This window comes from Orcinus orca, chromosome 2 (genome assembly GCF_937001465.1).
Source record: "Orcinus orca chromosome 2, mOrcOrc1.1, whole genome shotgun sequence".
Taxonomy (NCBI): Eukaryota; Metazoa; Chordata; class Mammalia; order Artiodactyla; family Delphinidae; genus Orcinus; species Orcinus orca.
The window spans coordinates 117867976-117887443 of NC_064560.1; the positions used below are offsets into that span (position 1 = coordinate 117867976).

The window sequence follows — 19468 nt, forward strand, 5'->3', positions numbered from 1 at the left end:
GAGCCAGGCAATGTTCCAGGGCTTTACCTATATTCTTATTTTATGCTGGTGACAACTTTGAAGCTGGTACTTGTATTAGGCACATTTTATGGAAAGAATACTAAGAGGTTAAGTAACTTGCCCAAGGGTTCTAGCCCAGGGAAGTGGGCCTCCAGAACCTGTGCTCTTATCTACCTCCCTACTATTACAGCCTACAGATATCAAGTGACATTTGTTAGTTTGGGGATCAAATCCCCATAGAGCCCTTCCTTGGTCTTAGCACTCTTCAAATTCCCCAGTGTTCTGGTCAGGACCATGTCCTTACTGTCCCCCTTCCATTTCCTCCCTCTCTGCTCCTTCTAACCTCACCTTCTACTTTAACCCCTGAGGTTTTTCTCACCATTAATCCAAATCCTAGTTTCTTTTTTTTGACCACCCTTATAATTAACTGCATTTACCACAGATTTTGGTGCCTAATCTCTGGCTTATGATGTTAAGTAAAACGCTTCCCCCAGCACTCAAGGCCTGACACCTCCAAGAATCCCCAACCTTCAAGCATCTTCTCTCACTGCTCCCCTACACCTCATAGTTTCAACCAACCAGACAACATGCTGGCCTTCAACAATCACATCTGCTTACCCCAGGGCCTTTGCTTATGCTGTTCTTTCTCTCGGGAAGCCCCTACCCTGGTGTCACCATGCCCTGCCCTCAATCTCAGCCTACTGGACTCCCACCCATCCTTTAAGGCTCATCTGAAATGCTGTTTTCTTTATACAGCCCTCCTTGATCCTCGTAACCATATGCAAAATTTCTCCTGTTTTTAAGTCTTATATGACTATTTCTCTCACTTCACATTATTTTAGCTTTGTATGTTTAACAACTACTCTACAGTGTTGTGAAGAAGAGCATTAATACCTTCTGATTTATGTTGTCTAGAACTCATTCTTCTGAAGTTTTATGGTTTTTGAGCCTTATTTCCTTAAGCTAACTAAAAGCCCATCGGGTGTAAAGCATCTAGCCCAGTGCCTGGCATGGTAGACCAAAACGTTTCATAAAGTATTTCATGCCTTTGACCTAAACATCACCCACAAACTAGTAATTTTATGTCTCTCAAGTGGAACGCACTCACTAAAACGTATTCACAATTTCAAAGCCTGCAGGATCGTTTGCAGCTGCCCCTTCAGACTTGTATACTTTCCTGGGGACTACACAGCAGAGTTCAGGGAACTCATAGTCATGAGAATGTTAGAAGACAGGATAATTAAGGCACATGGGTCCATTTTCAGGCACACTTGAATCAAAAAAATACTCACAGCAAAGGCTAGATGGTCTGTCGCTAAACCAAAATCACCTATTTTTACGTGGTCATCAGAATCCAAAAAAATGTTGACAGGCTTCAAATCTCGGTGAATCATTCCCTGATGGAAAAGAGCAAAGAAACCAACAATTTTTTCCCAAACATAACTTATATCATACCTGTTTCCTCATTTGAAAGGCCAACCTAGTGATGAAAATTGGATGAGGTCTTCTCCTGCAGACCATGCTAGTCCAGGCTGTCTGACCTCTGCAATGCCTCCCAAACGTCCTGCCAATGACCTTGCCACCCTCTCCCAATCTACCTGCTGGTGGTCCTTATCAGGTCCAATCCAAACGGTTCCCTTTGGCATCCAAGACCCCTGTCTATCAGGTTCACAATGATCTTTCTCTCTACTGCATCACAAAACCCTTGCTCTGGTCAGGGAGATACACACCGTTTTCATTCCCTCTTCTACTCATTTCTTCAGGCTACCTGCCCTGCCCAGGCTTTTCTCCACTCATTGGAATTGTACCAATATTTACAAGTACCAACTCATTCATGAAGACTTCCACAGTAATTCTAATAATTCAACTTTGCATTCCCAGCATACCAGGTAAGTGCTCAATGATTTCTTGTTACGTGAACACTACTTTCTCCCCTTCCTAATAGCATCCTCAGCATGCTTACTGCTTCCGGTACTATAATACAGGAAATAAATGTAATAAAAACACTGGATGGTGTGATCTCTCTTACTGTTACATGAAGGTAAATTTCGGCTCCCTCAAAAAAACAGGAAGTCCCTCTCAAGTATGGGGTTTGTCATACACTGTGCCTTTCTCTATTTCTAGGTTTGGCGGTGTTAGACACCCAACAAATGGTTGGCGGGTACTGAGCAGATTAGATGGCAAGGAAGACAGCGCACAGAGCACGGTTCTAGGACCCCAGGATGCTAGCACAGTAATAGAGTTCTAATGACCTTCATTAGAGCCCATTTTTATGTCCAACCTTGCAAATTCCACTTCCACCAAATCATTTATAAACTAGACATCTGTAAATTATAGTCCTGGCTTTTTACTAAATATGGTACAGTATAAATAATTTAAGGTTAAAGAAAATTGAGGCAAAGGAAAAAAACGTATTTACACTAACACATTAGACAATCCCATTTTTAAAACGTAAGCAGTGTTTCATCTTGAAGCTAGGTCCATTAGCGTTTACATCATGATGACAATTTCTAGCTTTACAGTGACATTTTATACATGCGGCAAACTATGTTAGTCTCATCTCTACCCTTGCTAGATGACTTTCTAATTTTCCCATGTTCCTAGGAAAGGTAGCACTGAGTCAGAATCACATATCCTGGCAGGTATTAATCACACTCTCACTTTATCTAAACCACTCAAGGAATCATCCTCATGTTCCATACATGTTCAATTATTTCCACCTAACCCGCAGGCTGGCAAACTTTTTCTGTAAAGGGCCAGATAGTAAATCTTTTAGGCTTTATGGGCCGCACAGTCTCTGCCACAACTACTCAACTCCACAGTGCAGCACAAAGAACAGCCACAGGCAACACATAAACTGGTATGGCCCTCTTCCAATACAATGTTATTTATGGACACATTTGAATTTCATAGAATTTTCAGGTATCATGAAATATTACCCTTCTTTCAATTTTTTACAACCATTTAAAAATGTAAGGGCCAGTCTTAGCTCACAGGCTGAACAGAAGCAGGTAGGGAGTTAGATTTGACCCATGGGCTATAGTTTGCTGACCCCTCTTCTATCCTTCAATGCTTTCTTTGAACTTTGATGCTTTATACTATTTCTTGTCTTTTGGTATGTTCTATTTCCTATAAAAATAGATTATTTCAACATACCCATAATTTTCCCTCTATTTTAGGTTTTCTCAAATCTCACAATATTTGATTTTGTTATAAATTTTATGTAAACGTAAGTTTTTCAGATATAAAATACTGCAAAGCTTACTTTTTCATGGATATAAGCCAATCCATCCAGAATCTCTCGGAAAAGCCTCCAGAGCCTGACGGTGTCTCGATATAGTCCCTGGTCAATTGTGTCACGTAAAGTGCTCTTTTCACAGTACTCCATCTATGGACAAGAACAAACCAGGCAGGATTTGATGATACAGAGTTTCAATTAAGGAGGACAATGGCAATTAATGTAATCCCCCATTTTAAAACGTGTACCATGGATTTTAAATACTTATGGAAAAGGCTTATTTTTTTAATTAAAAAAAGAAACCAACAGTATTAAAAAAAATTGGGAAGAAATATGCATAATCTTAGCACCCCAACAAAATCATTTTTATTTTTTATATTATTGTGCATTAAAAAAATAAGACTTTAAAATCCTTGTCACATATAATATGAAAACACTTAGAATTAAGTAAAAGTGTATTTTTTGTTTTACAAGGTTGTTTCCAAACCCAAATTTCCAAGAAGGGCTAATTAATAATCCAATGATGTCATTAGCCTTTCTCATTTGCATGTTAAATTAATGACAATGACCTTCAAGTCTAGAGCAAAACATTGTAAATATCACAACATTTAAGAAAGGGCTCTATCTCATCCTTCTTAAGTGTATTAATCTATCAGAAAACAATGCAATATCATTTAAACCTTAGAGCAACATGCAGCATTTGATTTATGAAACTAGCCTATGTTTCAAACCAGTGCCACAGTTGAGATTTCTCACGAAGAAGGACTTTCTGGTTTTCAAAGAGAGGAACATGTCATTTTAAATGAGAGGAATATCCTCTCATGCTCAGAATAACATCTACAAACTCTGACTCATCCTCCAGGCCTCCCACACCAAGATCCTACCACACCTCACGTACCTCTGCTAGGTATTTCTGTCTCACTGTAACTGTTTACAGCATAATGGCATGTAGTAGATACTCAACAGTTAGCGGTTTGGGGGACGAATGCTTTATCATGTGTGTAAGTGGTTTATGTTTAGGGAAAACGTAAAACCCGCTGTAACCCCAGGAAAGCAACCACCTAACTAGACTCTTTTGAAACGTTACACTTGTCTGAGGGCTCCTTCTTGGGCATAGTACTGTATCTCACATTTAAAGATCTGCCTCCTTGCAGATGTGACTGAAAACACTAATAATGACTCACGGTCCTGTTCACTTGGGCCAGAGGCAAGTTTTCCGCTTTGGTTTGTGGCTGTCCCTCTGCTGGCTGAGCTCACCACTGTCCAGAATGCGCCCCTCGGAAGTGTGAGCAGGACAAAGCCTATAAGCTTCCCTTTAGCAATGCCCCACTGGAACTGGTTCTCCTGTCCCTCAGGGGTTCCAGGACAAGCCACTTTCCTAAAACCAGGTGGGTGTTTCTTCTGTACACACGAGGATGTATGTGCCTCGTACCTTGCTTGTCCAGATTTGACTTGTTGGACAAAGTAGAGTTTCTGTCCATGCACAGTCTAGCGCTTATGGAACTCAGGTGGGTTCTAATTACTTCACACATGTTATTTTGTTTATTCTTCACAAGCCATTGAGGTAACTGCTACTGTTTCATTTATAGGTGGGGAACCTGGGACACAGAATGCTGAAGAACCGTGCCTGAGCTCACAAAGCTGTGACCGGTGGATCCAGGATGTAAACTTACACAGCCTAAGTTAAGTCCAGAGCTGGAACCACTGCCCTGTGCCATCTCCTGCTACGGTACAGGAGAGCATGGGTTCAAGGCAGGGGGAAAGGGCCTCCCTGCTATAATCCTCTCTGGCCAATTAATCTTTGGCAGTGCGATGAGCCCTCTTTGCTCGCTCTCTTGCTCTCATCTCCCAAAACCTACCCACCAGCATACTACTGGGAGTTGCCGGGTCACTGAGCTGCATGCCAGGGCCTCACCTGGATGTAGAGGTAGTGCACAGCCTCAGTGGTTGCCGGTGGCTCACTTTCATGGCAACTGTTCTTTCCATTGCAATCTTCATCCTAACCCAAGAGGAACACACGAGAGCTCAAAATGAGGCTGAAATGAAACAAGATCACCACCACCAAGTCTTTTGTTCCTGCCCCTACCACACAAATAGCTATCCTGCTGCCTTAGAGGGAAGGTGAGTGAGCAGAACAACAACTACTGTCCTTTAGATGCTTACAGCATTTAAAAGGCAATTTTGCCAATACCAGAATCTAATGCACAGTTTACGGGTCTGTTACTGTACAGAACAATGATGGGGACAATAGGAAACAGGTGGGTATTAAAGGTAATCCACAGAAAGGCTCTAAGTCAATTCCTTCTCACCACTTGCTATCTTTCTATGGATAAGAAGGGTAGAATGTACACAGGCTAATATTTTAAGACTTCAGTTTTATTGGAATGCCTACCTTTGATGGTAGACTTACTTTGGAAACAGAAGATGAGAAATCCATCTTTAGCTAAAACAATTTAAATGTGATCACATTACCAGACGGCACACTGCCCTCGGCTACAGCACTGAAGAACCACCACCCAGCTGACACTTAGGGTGACCGATCCTCTACACTACTTTTCCACATGGTTAGTCTGCCAGTCCCCTACAGCTGTTTTTCTAACTCATGTCCCTTAAAAAAAAATTCCTTCTTCTTCTAATAGACATATTTAAATACTCCCTCCTACCTCCAAGTATGGGAAAGCATTAGGTAGCATTTGACTGTTTCTGATTTGCATTTTTTGTGTGGAAACATTTTTTCAACATTTTATCTTTATTGAAGGAAAAAAACTGCTCTGGAAACAATCAAATTCTACTTTTTTTTTTTTTTGGCCACACTGCGTAGCTTGTGGGATCTTAGTTCCCCGATCAGGGATTGAACCCGGGCCGTCCATAGTGAAACCTCAAGAGTCCTAACCACTGGACAGCCAGGGAATTCCCTCAGTTCTACTCTTGAATCATTTATTTATTCTGGGGATTATCTGTACAAGATTGTTAATCTCTTAGAGGCTTCTACCCATCAATTAGAATGCCCATGGGATATCTCCCTTAATTGAGAAAAACCAGAATTGTAAATTTGGTGCCCCCATAATGATTATATGCATAACTAATGCTAAAACCAAAGCAGTTAGACTACTTGTGCTATTATTCCTTAAACTTCCTCAGGGGTTAAGGGGATTTTAATAGAAAAGGGAAGTACTTTTAAAAAATGCTGGGACTTCCCTGGCAATCCAATGGTTAAGACTCCGTGTTTCCACTGCAGGAGGCACAGATTCGATCCCTGGTTGGGGAACTAAGATCCTGCATACTGCTCGGCGCAGCCAAAAAAAAAGTGCTGGCTAAAGCATTCAAACCTCATTCAAACCCGTTTAACTGCTTATCTAAGACAGTCTATGTGTAGACTTTTTTTTTTTTTTTTTTGCGGTACGCGGGCCTCTCACTGTTGTGGCCTCTCCCGTTGCAGAGCACAGGCCCCGGATGTGCCAGGCCCAGTGGCCATGGCTCATGGGCCCAGCCGCTCCGTGGCACATGGGATCCTCCCGGACCAGGGCACGAACCCGCGTCCCCCGCATCTGCAGGCGGACTCTCAACCACTGCGCCACCAGGGAAGCCCTAGACTTCTTTTTATCTGCTATGAATGCACCCTGCTTGTAATTATATTTTTATGCCTGGTAGTAAAGTCACTGCATCCAATCCCCAGCTGCAGAAGGTTTCTCTAGCAATAACTGACAGCCCTGGAAATTACAAAGCTTCACACCGACTCCAAGCCATCAGCACTGAGGGGCTCTGCTGGCCTAGATGCAGGAATATACAGAATTGAGTGGGATCCAAGGCTTAGAGCAGCGTTTCTCAAATCTTTCAGACCATGTTGTATTTTATATTACACCTAATACATATACTCATAAGAGACAAGTTCTACGAAGAGAGTTTACCTTTACTAGTGTGACACATTTTGGTATTCTTTACTCTTCTCTACAGCATTAAAAAATAAAATGAAAAAAATAAATTAAAAAAATAAAAATAAAATAAAATGAAGCTGGTTGTAACCCTTGAAACTGATTTCATAACCCATTACAGGATCATAACCCACAGTGTTAAAACACTGTTCCAGAGGATGGTTTATGAGAGTAAGTCATCAAGATTAATTGATGTGAGAGAGACCTACATAACTCCACAATTAGGCTGTTTAGTTACTCAATTAATTTGCATTCAACCCTCATCCCCAACCACATAATGTTTCCTAAAATCCTCTAGGAAGTGGTTTTCACTAAAAGCAAAATAAAACAAAAAAAACCCAGTATGTCAATTTATTCTTCTCTTTTTATTATGTGGATAAATTAAGACCTATAAGTAACCCTATGAGTAGCTTATTTTAAAAAATCATGTTTCAAAATCGACAGTTTCTATATCTGCATATCAGATTAAGGCTTTACTATTTTACCTGAGGTTTATAACATCAAACATTTGCTTATGTACCCATCCCATGAAGAATAAAAAGGTGTAACTTCTATTTATATATTTACCTGATTCTGACTTTTACTGTTCTCATCTTCATTGTCAAAGATGATATCACTGTCAGAATCTGAAGCAGGTCTTAAAAAGAGAAAGAGAGAAAGACTAAAGAAACCAAATTCCCTGTTACAATTCAATAGCTCAGAGTTATGATAAACTGTATCCAAATGGATACAATGAAATAAAACATGAATGTAAATGACCAGGGTGGATTCTGAGATGCGTTAAACTTTATTAACATCTTTTTAATTAATTAATTTATTTATTTATAGCTGTGTTGGGTCTTCGTTTCTGTGCAAGGGCTTTCTCTAGTTGTGGCAAGCGGGGGCCACTCTGCATCACGGTGCGCGGGCCTCTCACTATTGTGGCCTCTCTTGTTGCGGAGCACAGGCTCCGGACGTGCAGGCTCAGTAATTGTGGCTCACGGGCCCAGCCGCTCCGTGGCATGTGGGATCTTCCTGGACCAGGGCTCGAACCCGTGTCCCCTGCCTTGGCAGGCAGATTCTCAACCACTGCGCCACCAGGGAAGCCCTGAGATGCGTTAAACTTTATTTTAGGATCATAATTACTGGTTTGGTAACCCTTTTTAGAACTGCAGTAGGTCCTATGTCAAGACTCCAAATTAGTTCCTTTATACTCCACAGAGTCAGAAGCCCTTATCTAAAAAGAATGCTCTTTTAAAAATCCTATTAAATGTATTAAGAGGAGGGACTGGAAGAAGTCTCTATTTTTCCTTCCTCCAGGGCTTGGATTTTGGAGATCTCTTGAAGATATTAGAGGGGAAAAACCCCTGGACTGAATTTGGTTACTCTCTAAAACTGAGTTGCATATACATGTATTTCATCATAGTCCACAGGACTGGATTTCTAACCAAGTCCCTCCCCTTCCCCGGCCAGGGCTTGGCGGGGATGAGCCAGCAGCGCCCGGGAACTCTTACAGGAAGGACTGTGAGAAGACGCCGTCGTGCTCCTCGTCGTCATCCTCGTCGCTGCTGGAGTCCGGGCCGGCGGCGGGGAAGCGGGCGCTGCCCGAGCGCTCAGCCGATGTGCTCCACTCCACCGAGCTGCTGAGGATGGGCGGCGGCGCGGCCGCCTCCACGCTGCCCGGGCCGTCCGTGTCGCTGTCGCCGATGGGCAGTCGGGGCAAGGCTCGCCCATCCAGGGCCTGGGGCCCCGCGTCTGGGGGCGGCGTCGCGGGGCCCGCCGGCCGCTCGTGCCTCTCGATCCAGGCGTTGTAGTAGCGCACGATGTTCTCGTGGTGCAGGCGCGACAGCAGCGTCACCTCGCCCTTGATCCTGCGGAAGTGCCTGCTGGCCGGGTTGATGGGGATGCGCTTCACCGCGTAGCAGCAGCCGTCCAGCTTGTTCTGCACCTGCCGCACGAAGGAGAAAGGAGAGGGGTCCGGCAGGTCAGCCACTCCAAACCCTGTACCGACTGGCATTCCTACCGTGTCAGCCCATCCCCTCCCAAGGAGAACCCCGAGTTCTGAGTCAGAACCCACAGCTACAGTCGAGGACCACGTGTCTGAAGTTCTTAAGCTGAAGAAAGTCGTGACTGCCAAAAACAGAAAACATTTCACCCCAAGCTAAATGTATAGAGCCTGCTAAGAGACTCTGGGGAAAACATAATCTCCATTTTAATCATTCATTTTATTGACAATTATATCCCTGCTTTCCCAATATTACATCTGCTATCTAAATTTCCAAGTAAACCTTGTTGCTTTTTTAACCTTGTTTTTAAAAAATTATTTTCCAAACTCAGTGTAAATTTTTAGAAGGTGATTTTAGTTTCTCTCCACTTGTTTTTTTAAACTTAAAGTCACCAAACACAAACTAAGCAACAGTTTTAACAACCTGCATGCAAACTCTAATTCTCAACTTATAAAGAACTTGGGCAAATGACTTAATTTCCTTGAAACTCGATTTTTTAATCTATAAAATGGCATTTATGCCACTTCCCTTACCTCAAAGGCGACTGTGAGGATTAAATGAAATGATGTGAGTAAAGCACCTGTATCAAGGTGTCACAGAGAAAGGTGTTCAGTAAATAAAGTAATTGGCATTAACACAATTACTGCCCATCGATTTTATTACTAAGATTGAAGATTTACAACTGATGTTATGTAAGGAAACCAGAACAATACAATTGAGAATAAAAGCAAAACACAAGAAAAATACAAGAAAATGTTTCAAAGGCCAAATCTCCGTATTTTACATAGAGGCATCCTTATCCCGGGCAGTTTTGCTATGCAATTGGGTCGACTGAAGTATTTTTTATAAAATTTTGTTTTCTGAACCTTCCAGTTCCAACCATGCAGGGCAACTGAAGTGATGGAAACTAACAACTTGCCCATCGCAGAGGGAGAAACTAGTTGGTTACAAAAGAGAGCATCATTCTCTTATTTGGCTCATAGGCTTCTATGCCAAAAACTACTTTTAGGAATGAGAAAGGAATACTATAAAAGTGAGCTTCAGATTATCTTTTTGGGGGTACAGAAATAGTGGTACAAAGTACATTTTTGAGTAAAACGGGTGTCAGTCTGAATGCTGGCTGAAATGTCTTAGTGATGTATGTGACCTCAGGCAAATGACATAACTTCTCTCAGCATCGGTTCCCTCATCTGCAAAATGGGATAATACCTATTTCATAAGAATGTCATGAGATTAAACGACAAGGTTCACGAGACACCTGGCACACAGCCGCAAATAGGAAATGTGCTCCAAAAAAATGACAGCCGTGTGTTCTTTTACTGCCACGTTAATAGAGTGGAGGACTGTGGGGAAGTTTTGGCACTGTCTTTCAACCTCATATCTCAGTACCTATCACATATGCTATTGTAACCAAGCAGGACCCTATGGGGCCTTCCCAGGACAAATCGCCCACCATGTCCTCTGCCTGTGTCTTGTTTGTAGAAAAGCTTTATTCTCCCAGGCCTCCCGAGTCACAAAAGGCTGCTCAATAATGACTGAAAGAATGTGAACATGTAGTGACAAAAAAATAGCAGTTGGGCCAGGAGAATTGGTAACAATTTAAAAAGCGAATCAGCCATATAACAGTCACAGAATCTTTAGTTCTTTCCTGAAGGACATAGATAACATGTCTGATGCATGTCCCTGAGTTGTTTTACAGATACTAAAACTAAAACCTCCACCAGATAGAAGAATCTAACTGCATGAGGAGCATGAGCATGTAGCCCCCAGACTGGCTGGAACCGGTCTGGTTCCAGTTAACATCTTAACTGATGATGTTAAGCCCCGTGACACCACCCTCTTACCTCACCGTCACCCAATCAAAGAATGGTACACGAGCTGATCATGCACCCTGCAACTCTCTCCCTCACCTTGCCTTTAAAAATGCTTCCCTGGAATCCACTGGGGAGTTTGGGTCTCTTGGTTATTAGCTGCCCGTACTCCTTGCTTGGTGCCTGCAATAAATGCTGCAAAATCCTCTATCAAATCCTAGTGTCAGTAAGTTGGCTTTACTGTGAGTGGGTGAGCTGACCCAATTTTGGTTTGGTAACACTATGTGTCACTGACTGGGGTGTGGGGCTTGCTACACTAGAACTCCTAGGAATTCATTTACTAAATTGCAAAGGTGCATTAACAGTAATGGGTCCAATTGCTAATGAAATTCCAGATCTCTGAGGAGATGGCCCTACCTTAACCTGAAAATAGAGATGGGGTGTGAGGACTGTTGGGTTCTCACAGGGAGAAACCACAGGAAAAACATGGGGGATTAAGTTACTAAGATGTTTTTGTTATATGAGCTTACTAATCAGTTTTAAGTACTTGAAAGGAAATGAAGTTTGATCATGTTTGGAATTCAAGAATCTAAAATTAAAGTTAAAGGAGTTGATCAAAATTATAAAGGGACAATATAAACTTCAATCATCCACTCCTCTTAAAGATAACTATGATTACCTGATCAGGATATCTGTCTGCCCAAGGTAGACCTATTTAATTACCTAAACATAATAGCTATACTTTCAAGAAGAAAGTTGAAAATTTCCCATGATATTACGACTTTCTTTTGGAAAACCTGCTTAAGTTTGTCTTTCTGTAGAAAAACTAATGTAATTCTTTTTTCAATGTAAAAGGCCTTCCACAGTGATACAGGTAATGCTTCCTAATAATACTCTCAGAATCCGAAACAGACTCATGCCCTATTCATGGTGCGCTACTTTCTTTTTTTGTTTTTGTTTTGTTTTGTTTTGTTTTTGCGGTACGTGGGCCTCTAACTGTTGTGGCCTCTCCCGTTGCGGAGCACAGGCTCTGGACGCACAGGCTCAGCGGCCATGGCTCACGGGCCCAGCCGCTCCATGGCATGTGGGATCCTCCCGGACCAGAGCACGAACCCGTGTCCCCTGCATTGGCAGGTGGCCTCTCAACCACTGCACCACCAGGGAAGCCCATGCGCTACTTTCTTATGGGTAAGATGACATATCTCATATGGATTTGATAACAGTAATCTGAGACTCTTAAATTCAAACAAAATACTTAAATTACACAGAAAGAGTTGAAAACTCTCTCTTAAGGGGCAGATGATAATAAAAGTTGCCCAAATAGCCTGGAATAAGTAAGGGAAGGCCTAACAGCAGCACACCTTAATAATGCATCACGGAGCAGCTCCAGGATGGCGTGGAATTACCTTCCTCCACACAAATACATCAGAAATACATCTACATGTGGAACAACTCCTACAGAACACCTACTAAACGCTGGCAGAAGAACTCAGACCTCCCAAAAGGCAAGAAACTCTCCACGTACCTGGGCAGGACAAAAGAAAAAACAGAGACAAAAGAATAGAGACGGGACCTGCACCAGTGGGAGGGAGCTGTGAAGGAGGAAAGGTTTCCACACACTAGGAAGCCCCTTCGCGGGCAGAGACTGTGGGTGGCGGAGGGGGGAGCTTCGGTGCCACGGAGGAGAGCGCAGCAACAGGGGTGCGGAGGGCAAAGCGGAAAGATTGCCGCACAGAGGATCGGAGCCGACCAGCACTCACCAGCCCGAGAGGCTTGTCTGCTCACCCGCTGGGGCGGGCGGGGGCTGGGAGCTGAGGCGTGGGTTTCGGTGGGATCCCCGGGAGAGGACTGGGGTTGGCTGTGTGAACACAGCCTGCAGGGGGTTAGTGCACCATGGCTAGGCGGGAGGGAGTCCGGGGAAAAGTCTGGAGCTGCCGAAGAGGCAAGAGACTTTTTCTTGCCTCTTTGTTTCCTGGTGCGCGAGGAGAGGGGATTAAGAGCACTGCTTAAAAGAGCTCCAGAGACGGGCACGAGCCACAGCTAACAGCGCGGACCCCAGAGACGGGCAAGAGACGCTAAGGCTGCTGCTGCAGCCACGAAGAACCCTGCGTGTGAGCACCGGTCACTATCCACACCTCCTCTCCCGGGAGCCTGTGCAGCCCGGCATGGCCAGGGTCCCGTGATCCAGGGACAACTTCCCCGGGAGAACACACGGCACACCTCAGGCTGCTGCAATGTCATACTGGCCTCTCGCCCCGCACTCCGTAACCCTCCCTCCCCTCCAGCCTGAGTGAGCCAGAGCCCCCAATCAGCTGCTTCTTTAACCCTGTCCTGTCTGAGTGAAGAACAGACGCCCTCAGGCAACCTACACGCAGAGGCGGGTCCAAATCCAAAGCTGAACCCCGGGAGATGTGTGAACAAAGAAGAGAAAGGGAAATCTCTCCCAGCAGCCTCGGGAGCAGCGGATTAAATCTCCACAATCAAACTGATTTACCCTGCATCTCTGGAATACCTGAATAGACAATGAATCATTCCAAATCGAGGAGGTGGATTTTGGGAGCAACGATATAAATATATATTTTTCCCCTTTTTCTCTTTTTGTGAGTATGTATGTGTATGTTTCTGTGTGTGATTTTGTCTGTATAGCTTTGCTTTTACCATTTGTCCTAGGGTTTGGTCTGTCTGTTTTTTGTTTTTTTTTTTTAGTATAGCTTTTAGTGCTTGTTATCATTAGTGGATTTGCTTTGTGCTTTGGTTGCTCTCTTCTTTCCTCTTTTTTTTCTTTTATTACTTAAAAAACATTTTTTAAAATAAGTTTTATTTTAATAACTTTAATATTTTATTTTATCTTCTTTCTTTCCTTTTTTTCTTCCTTTTATTCTGAGCCGTGTGGATGACAGGCTCTTGGTGCTCCAGGCAGGCGTCAGGGCTGTGCCTCTGAGGTGGGAGAGCCAACTTCAGGACATTGGTCCACAAGAGACCACTGAGCTCCAAACAGTGAAAATCTCCCAGAGATCTCCATCTCAACGCCAAGACCCACCTCCACTCAACGACCAGCAAGCTACAGTGATGGACACCGTATGCCAAACAACTAGCAAGACAGGAACACAACCCCACCCATTAGCAGAGGGGCTGCCTAAAATCATAGTAAGGCCACAGACACCCCAAAACACACCACCAGACGTGGACCTGCCCACCAGAAAGACAAGATCCAGCCTCATCCACCAGAACACAGGCACTACTCCCCTCCACCAGGAAGCCTCCACAACCACTGAACCAACCTTAGCCACTGGGGGCAGACACCAAAAACAACAGGAACTACGAACCTGCAGCCTGCGAAAAGGAGACCCCAGACACAGTAAGTTGAGCAAAATGAGAAGACAGAAAAACACACAGCAGATGAAGGAGGAAGGTAAAAACCCACGAGACCTAAAAAATGAAGAGGAAATAGACAGTCTACCTGAAAAAGAACTCAGAATAATGATAGTAAAGATGATCCATAATCTTGGAAATAGAATAGACAAAATGCAAGAAACATTTAACAAGGACCTAGAAGAACTAAAGAGCAAACAAACAGTGATGAACAACACAGTAAATGAAATCAAATATTCTCTAGAAGTGATCAATAGCAGAATAACTGAGGCAGAAGAACAGATAAGCTACCTGGAAGATAAAATAGTGGAAATAACTACTGCAGAGCAGAATAAAGAAAAAAGAATGAAAAGAATTGAGGACAGTCTCAGAGACCTCTGGGACAACATTAAACACACCAACATTCGCATTATAGGGGTCCCAGAAGAAGAAGACAAAAAGAAAGGGACTGAGAAAATATTTGAAGAGATTATAGTTTAAAAACTTCACTAATATAGGAAAGGAAATAGTTAAGTCCAGGAAATACAGAGAGTCCCATACAGGATAAATCCAAGGAGAAACACACCAAGGCACATATTAATCAAACTATCAAAAATTAAATACAAAGAAAAAATATTAAAAACAGCAAGGGAAAAACAACAAATAACATACAAGGGAATCCACATAAGGTTAACAGCTGATCTTTCAGCAGAAACTCTGCAAGCCAGAAGGGAATGGCAGGACATATTTAAAGTGATGAAGGGGAAAAACCTACAACCAAGATTACCCAGCAAGGATCTCATTCAGATTTGACAGAGAAATTAAAACCTTTACAGACAAGCAAAAGCTAAGAGAATTCAGCACCACCAAACCCGCTTTACAACAAATGCTAAAGGAACTTCTCTAGGCAGGAAACACAAGAGAAGGAAAAGACCTACAATAACAAACCCAAAACAATTAAGAAAATGGTAATAGGAAGATACATATTGATATTTACCTTAAATGTAAATGGATTAAATGCTCCAACCAAAAGACACAGGCTTGCTGAATGGATACAAAAACAACACCCATATATGTGCTGTCTATAAGAGACCCACTTCAGACCTAGGGACACATACAGACTGAAGGTGAGGGGATGGAAAAAGATATTCCATGCAAATGGAAATCAAAAGAAAGCTGGAGCAGCAATTCTCATATAAGACAAAACAGACTTTAAAACAAAGACTATTAAAAGAGACAAAGAAGGACACTACATAATGATCAAGGGATCAATCCAAGAAGAAGATATAACAATTGTAAATATTTATGCACCCAACATAGGAGCCCCTCAATACATAAGGCAAATACTAACAGCCATAAAAGGGGAAATCGACAGTAACACAATCATAGTAGGGGACTTTAACACACAACTTTCACCAATGGACAGATCATCCAAAACGAAAATAAATAAGGAAACACAAGCTTTAAATGATACATTAAACAAGGTGGAGTTAATTGATATTTATAGGACATTCCATCCAAAACCAACAGAATACACTTTCTTCTCAAGTGCTCATGGAACATTCTCCAGGATAGATCATATCTTGGGTCACAAGTCAAGTCTTGGTAAATTTAAGAAAATTGAAATCCTATCAAGTATCTTTTCTGACCACAACGCTATGAGACTAGATATCAATTACAGGAAAAAATCTGTAACAAATAGAAACACATGGAGGCTAAATAATACACTACTTAATAACCAAGAGATCACTGAAGAAATAAAAAAATACCTAGAAACAAATGACAATGAAAACACGACGACCCAAAACCTATGGGATGCAGCAAAAGCAGTTCTAAGAGGGAAGTTTACAGCAATACAATCCTACCTTAAGAAACAAGAAACACCTCAAATAAACAACCTAACCTTACACCTAAAGCAATTAGAGAAAAAAGAAGAAAAAAACCCCAAAGTTAGCAGAAGGAAAGAAATCATAAAGATCAGATCAGAAATAAATGAAAAAGAAATGAAGGAAACGATAGCAAAGATCAATAAAACTAAAAGCTGGTTCTTTGAGAAGATAAACAAAATTGATAAGCCATTAGCCAGACTCATCAAGAAAAAAAGGGAGAAGACTCAAATCAATAGAATTAGAAATGAAAAAGGAGAAGTAACAACTGATACTGCAGAAATACAAAGGATCATGAGAGATTACTACAAGCAGCTATATGCCAATAAAATGGACAACCTGGAAGAAACGGACAAATTCTTAGAAATGCACAACCTTCCGAGACTGAACCAGGAAGAAATAGAAAATATGAACAGACCAATCACAAGCACTGAAATTGAAACTGTGATTCAAAATCTTCCAACAAACAAAAGCCTAGGACCAGATGCCTTCAAAGGCAAATTCTATCAAACATTTAGAGAAGAGCTAACACCTATCCTTCTCAAACTCTTCCAAAATACAGCAGAGGGAGGAACACTCCCAAACTCATTCTACGAGGCCACCAGCACCCTGATACCAAATCCAGACAAAGATGTCACAAAGAAAGAAAACTACAGGACAATATCACTGATGAACATAGATGTAAAAATCCTCAACAAAATACTAGCAAACAGAATCCAACAGCACATTAAAAGGATCATACACCATGGTCAAGTCGGGTTTATCCCAGGAATGTAAGGATTCTTCAGTATACGCAAATCAATCAATGGGATACACTGTATTAACAAATGGAAGGAAAAAAACCATATGATCATCTCAATAGATGCAGAGAAAGCTTTCGACAAAATTCAGCACCCATTTATGATAAAAACCCTCTAGAAAGTAGGCATAGAGGGAACTTATCTCAACATAATAAAGGCCATATATGACAAACCCACAGCCAACATCATTCTCAATGGTGAAAAACTGAAACCATTTCCACTAGGATCAGGAAAAAGACAAGGTTGCCCACTGTCACCACTATTATTCAACATAGTTTTGGAAGTTTTAGCCACGGCGATCAGAGAAGAAAAAGAAATAAAAGGAATCCAAATCAGAAAGAAGAAGTAAAGCTGTCACTGTTTGCAGATGACATGATACTATACATAGAGAATCCTAAAGATGCTACCAGAAAACAACTAGAGCTAATCAATGAATTTGGTAAAGCTGCAGGATACAAACTTAATGCACAGAAACCTCTTGCATTCCTATACACTAATGATGAAAAATCTGAAAGAGAAATTAAGAAAACATTCCCATTTACCACTGCAACAAAAAGAATAAAATATCTAGGAATAAACCTACTTAAGGAGACAAAAGGCCTGTATGCAGAAAATTATAAGAGACTGATGAAAGAAATTAAAGATGATACAAATAGATGGAGAGATATGCCATGTTCTTGGATTGGAAGAATCAACATTGTGAAAATGACTATACTACCCAAAGCAATCTACAGATTCAATGAAATCCCTATCAAACTACCAATGGCATTTTCCACAAAACTAGAACAAAAAATTTCACAATTTGTATGGAAACACAAAGGACTCCAAATAGCCAAAGCAACCTTGAGAAAGAAAAACAGAGCTGGAGGAATCAGGCTCCCAGACTTCAGACTATACTACAAAGCTACAGTAATCAAGACAGTATGGTACTGGCACAAAAACAGAAATGTAGATCAATGGAACAGGATAGAAAGCCCAGAGATAAACCCACGCACATATGGTCACCTTATCTTTGATAAAGGAGGCAAGAATATACAGTGGAGAAAAGACAGACTCTTCAATAAGTGGTGCTGGGAAAACTGGACAGCTACATGTAAAAGAATGAAATTAGAATACTCCCTAACACCATACACAAAAATAAACTCAAAATGGATTAAAAACCTAAATGTAAGGCCAGACAATATCAAACTCTTAGAGGAAAACATAGGCAGAATACTCTATGACATAAATCACAGCAAGATCCTTTTTGACCCATCTCCTAGAGAAATGGAAATAAAAACAAAAATTAACAAATGGGACCTCATGAAACTTAATAGCTTTTGCACAACAAAGGAAACCATAAACAAGATGAAAAGGCAGCTCTCAGAATGGGAGAAAATATTTTTAAATGAAGCAACTGACAAAGGATTAATCTCCAAAATTTACAAGCAGCTCATGCAGCTCAATATCAAAAAAACAAACAACCCAATCCAAAAATGGGCAGAAGACCTAAATAGACATTTCTCCAAAGAAGATATACAGACTGCCAACAAACACATGAAAGAATGCTCAACATCATTAATCATTAGAAAAATGCAAATCAAAACTACAGTGAGATATCATCTCACACCAGTCAGAATGGCTATCATGAAAAAATCTACACACAGTAAATGCTGGAGAGGGTGTGGGGAAAAGGGAAGAACCCTCTTGCACTGTTGGTGGGAATGTAAACTGATACAGCCACTATGGAGAACAGTATGGAGGTTCCTTAAAAACTAAAATTAGAACTACCATACGACCCAGCAATCCCACTACTGGGCATATACCCTGAGAAAACCATAATTCATAAAGAGTCATGTACCACAATGTTCATTGCAGCTCTATTTACAATAGCCAGGACATGGAAGCAACCTAAGTGTCCATCAACAGATGAATGGATAAAAAAGATGTGGCACATTTATACAATGGAATATTACTCAGCCATAAAAAGAAATGAAATTGAGTTATTTGTAGTGAGGTGGATGGACCTATAGTCTGTCATACAGAGTGAAGTAAGTCAGAAAGAGAAAAACAAATACTGTATGCTAACAAATATATATGGAATCTAAAAAACAAAAAAAAATGGTCATGAAGAACCTAGGGGCAAGACGGGAATAAAGACGCAGACCTACTAGAGAATGGACTTGAGGATACGGGGACGGGGAAGGGTAAGATGGGACAAAGTGAGAGAGTGGCACGGACATATATACACTACCAAATGTAAAATAGATAGCTAGTGGGAAGCAGCCGCATAGCACAGGGAGATCAGCTCGGTGCTTTGTGACCACCTAGAGGGGTGGGATAGAGAGGGTGGGAGGGAGGGAGATGCAAGAGGGAAGAGATATGGGGATATATGTATATGTATAACTGATTCACTCTGTTATAAAGCAGAAACTAACACACCATTGTAAAGCAGTTATACTCCAATAAAGATGTTAAAAATTTTT

General features: G+C 41.6%; 1 protein-coding gene and 1 long non-coding RNA gene across 6 annotated transcripts in view; one reads left to right on the forward strand and one right to left on the reverse strand.

The window, feature by feature from the left end:
- EIF2AK4 (eukaryotic translation initiation factor 2 alpha kinase 4) overlaps positions 1 to 19468 on the reverse strand; it is a 115688-nt gene that overhangs the window by 46232 nt on the left and 49988 nt on the right. For all 5 annotated transcript variants that reach the window (XM_049705510.1, XM_049705509.1, XM_049705511.1 and 2 more), the window contains 5 exons: positions 8664 to 9097; positions 7738 to 7807; positions 5154 to 5237; positions 3266 to 3388; positions 1293 to 1397 (listed from right to left, as the gene is read on the reverse strand). In XM_049705510.1, the coding sequence (XP_049561467.1) occupies positions 1293 to 1397; positions 3266 to 3388; positions 5154 to 5237; positions 7738 to 7807; positions 8664 to 9097 (816 nt within the window). The remainder of the gene's footprint in view (positions 1 to 1292; positions 1398 to 3265; positions 3389 to 5153; positions 5238 to 7737; positions 7808 to 8663; positions 9098 to 19468) is intronic.
- The window catches only part of LOC125963412 (uncharacterized), a 57383-nt gene that overhangs the window by 32828 nt on the left and 5087 nt on the right, over positions 1 to 19468 (forward strand). The gene's annotated exons all lie outside the window — the stretch shown is intronic.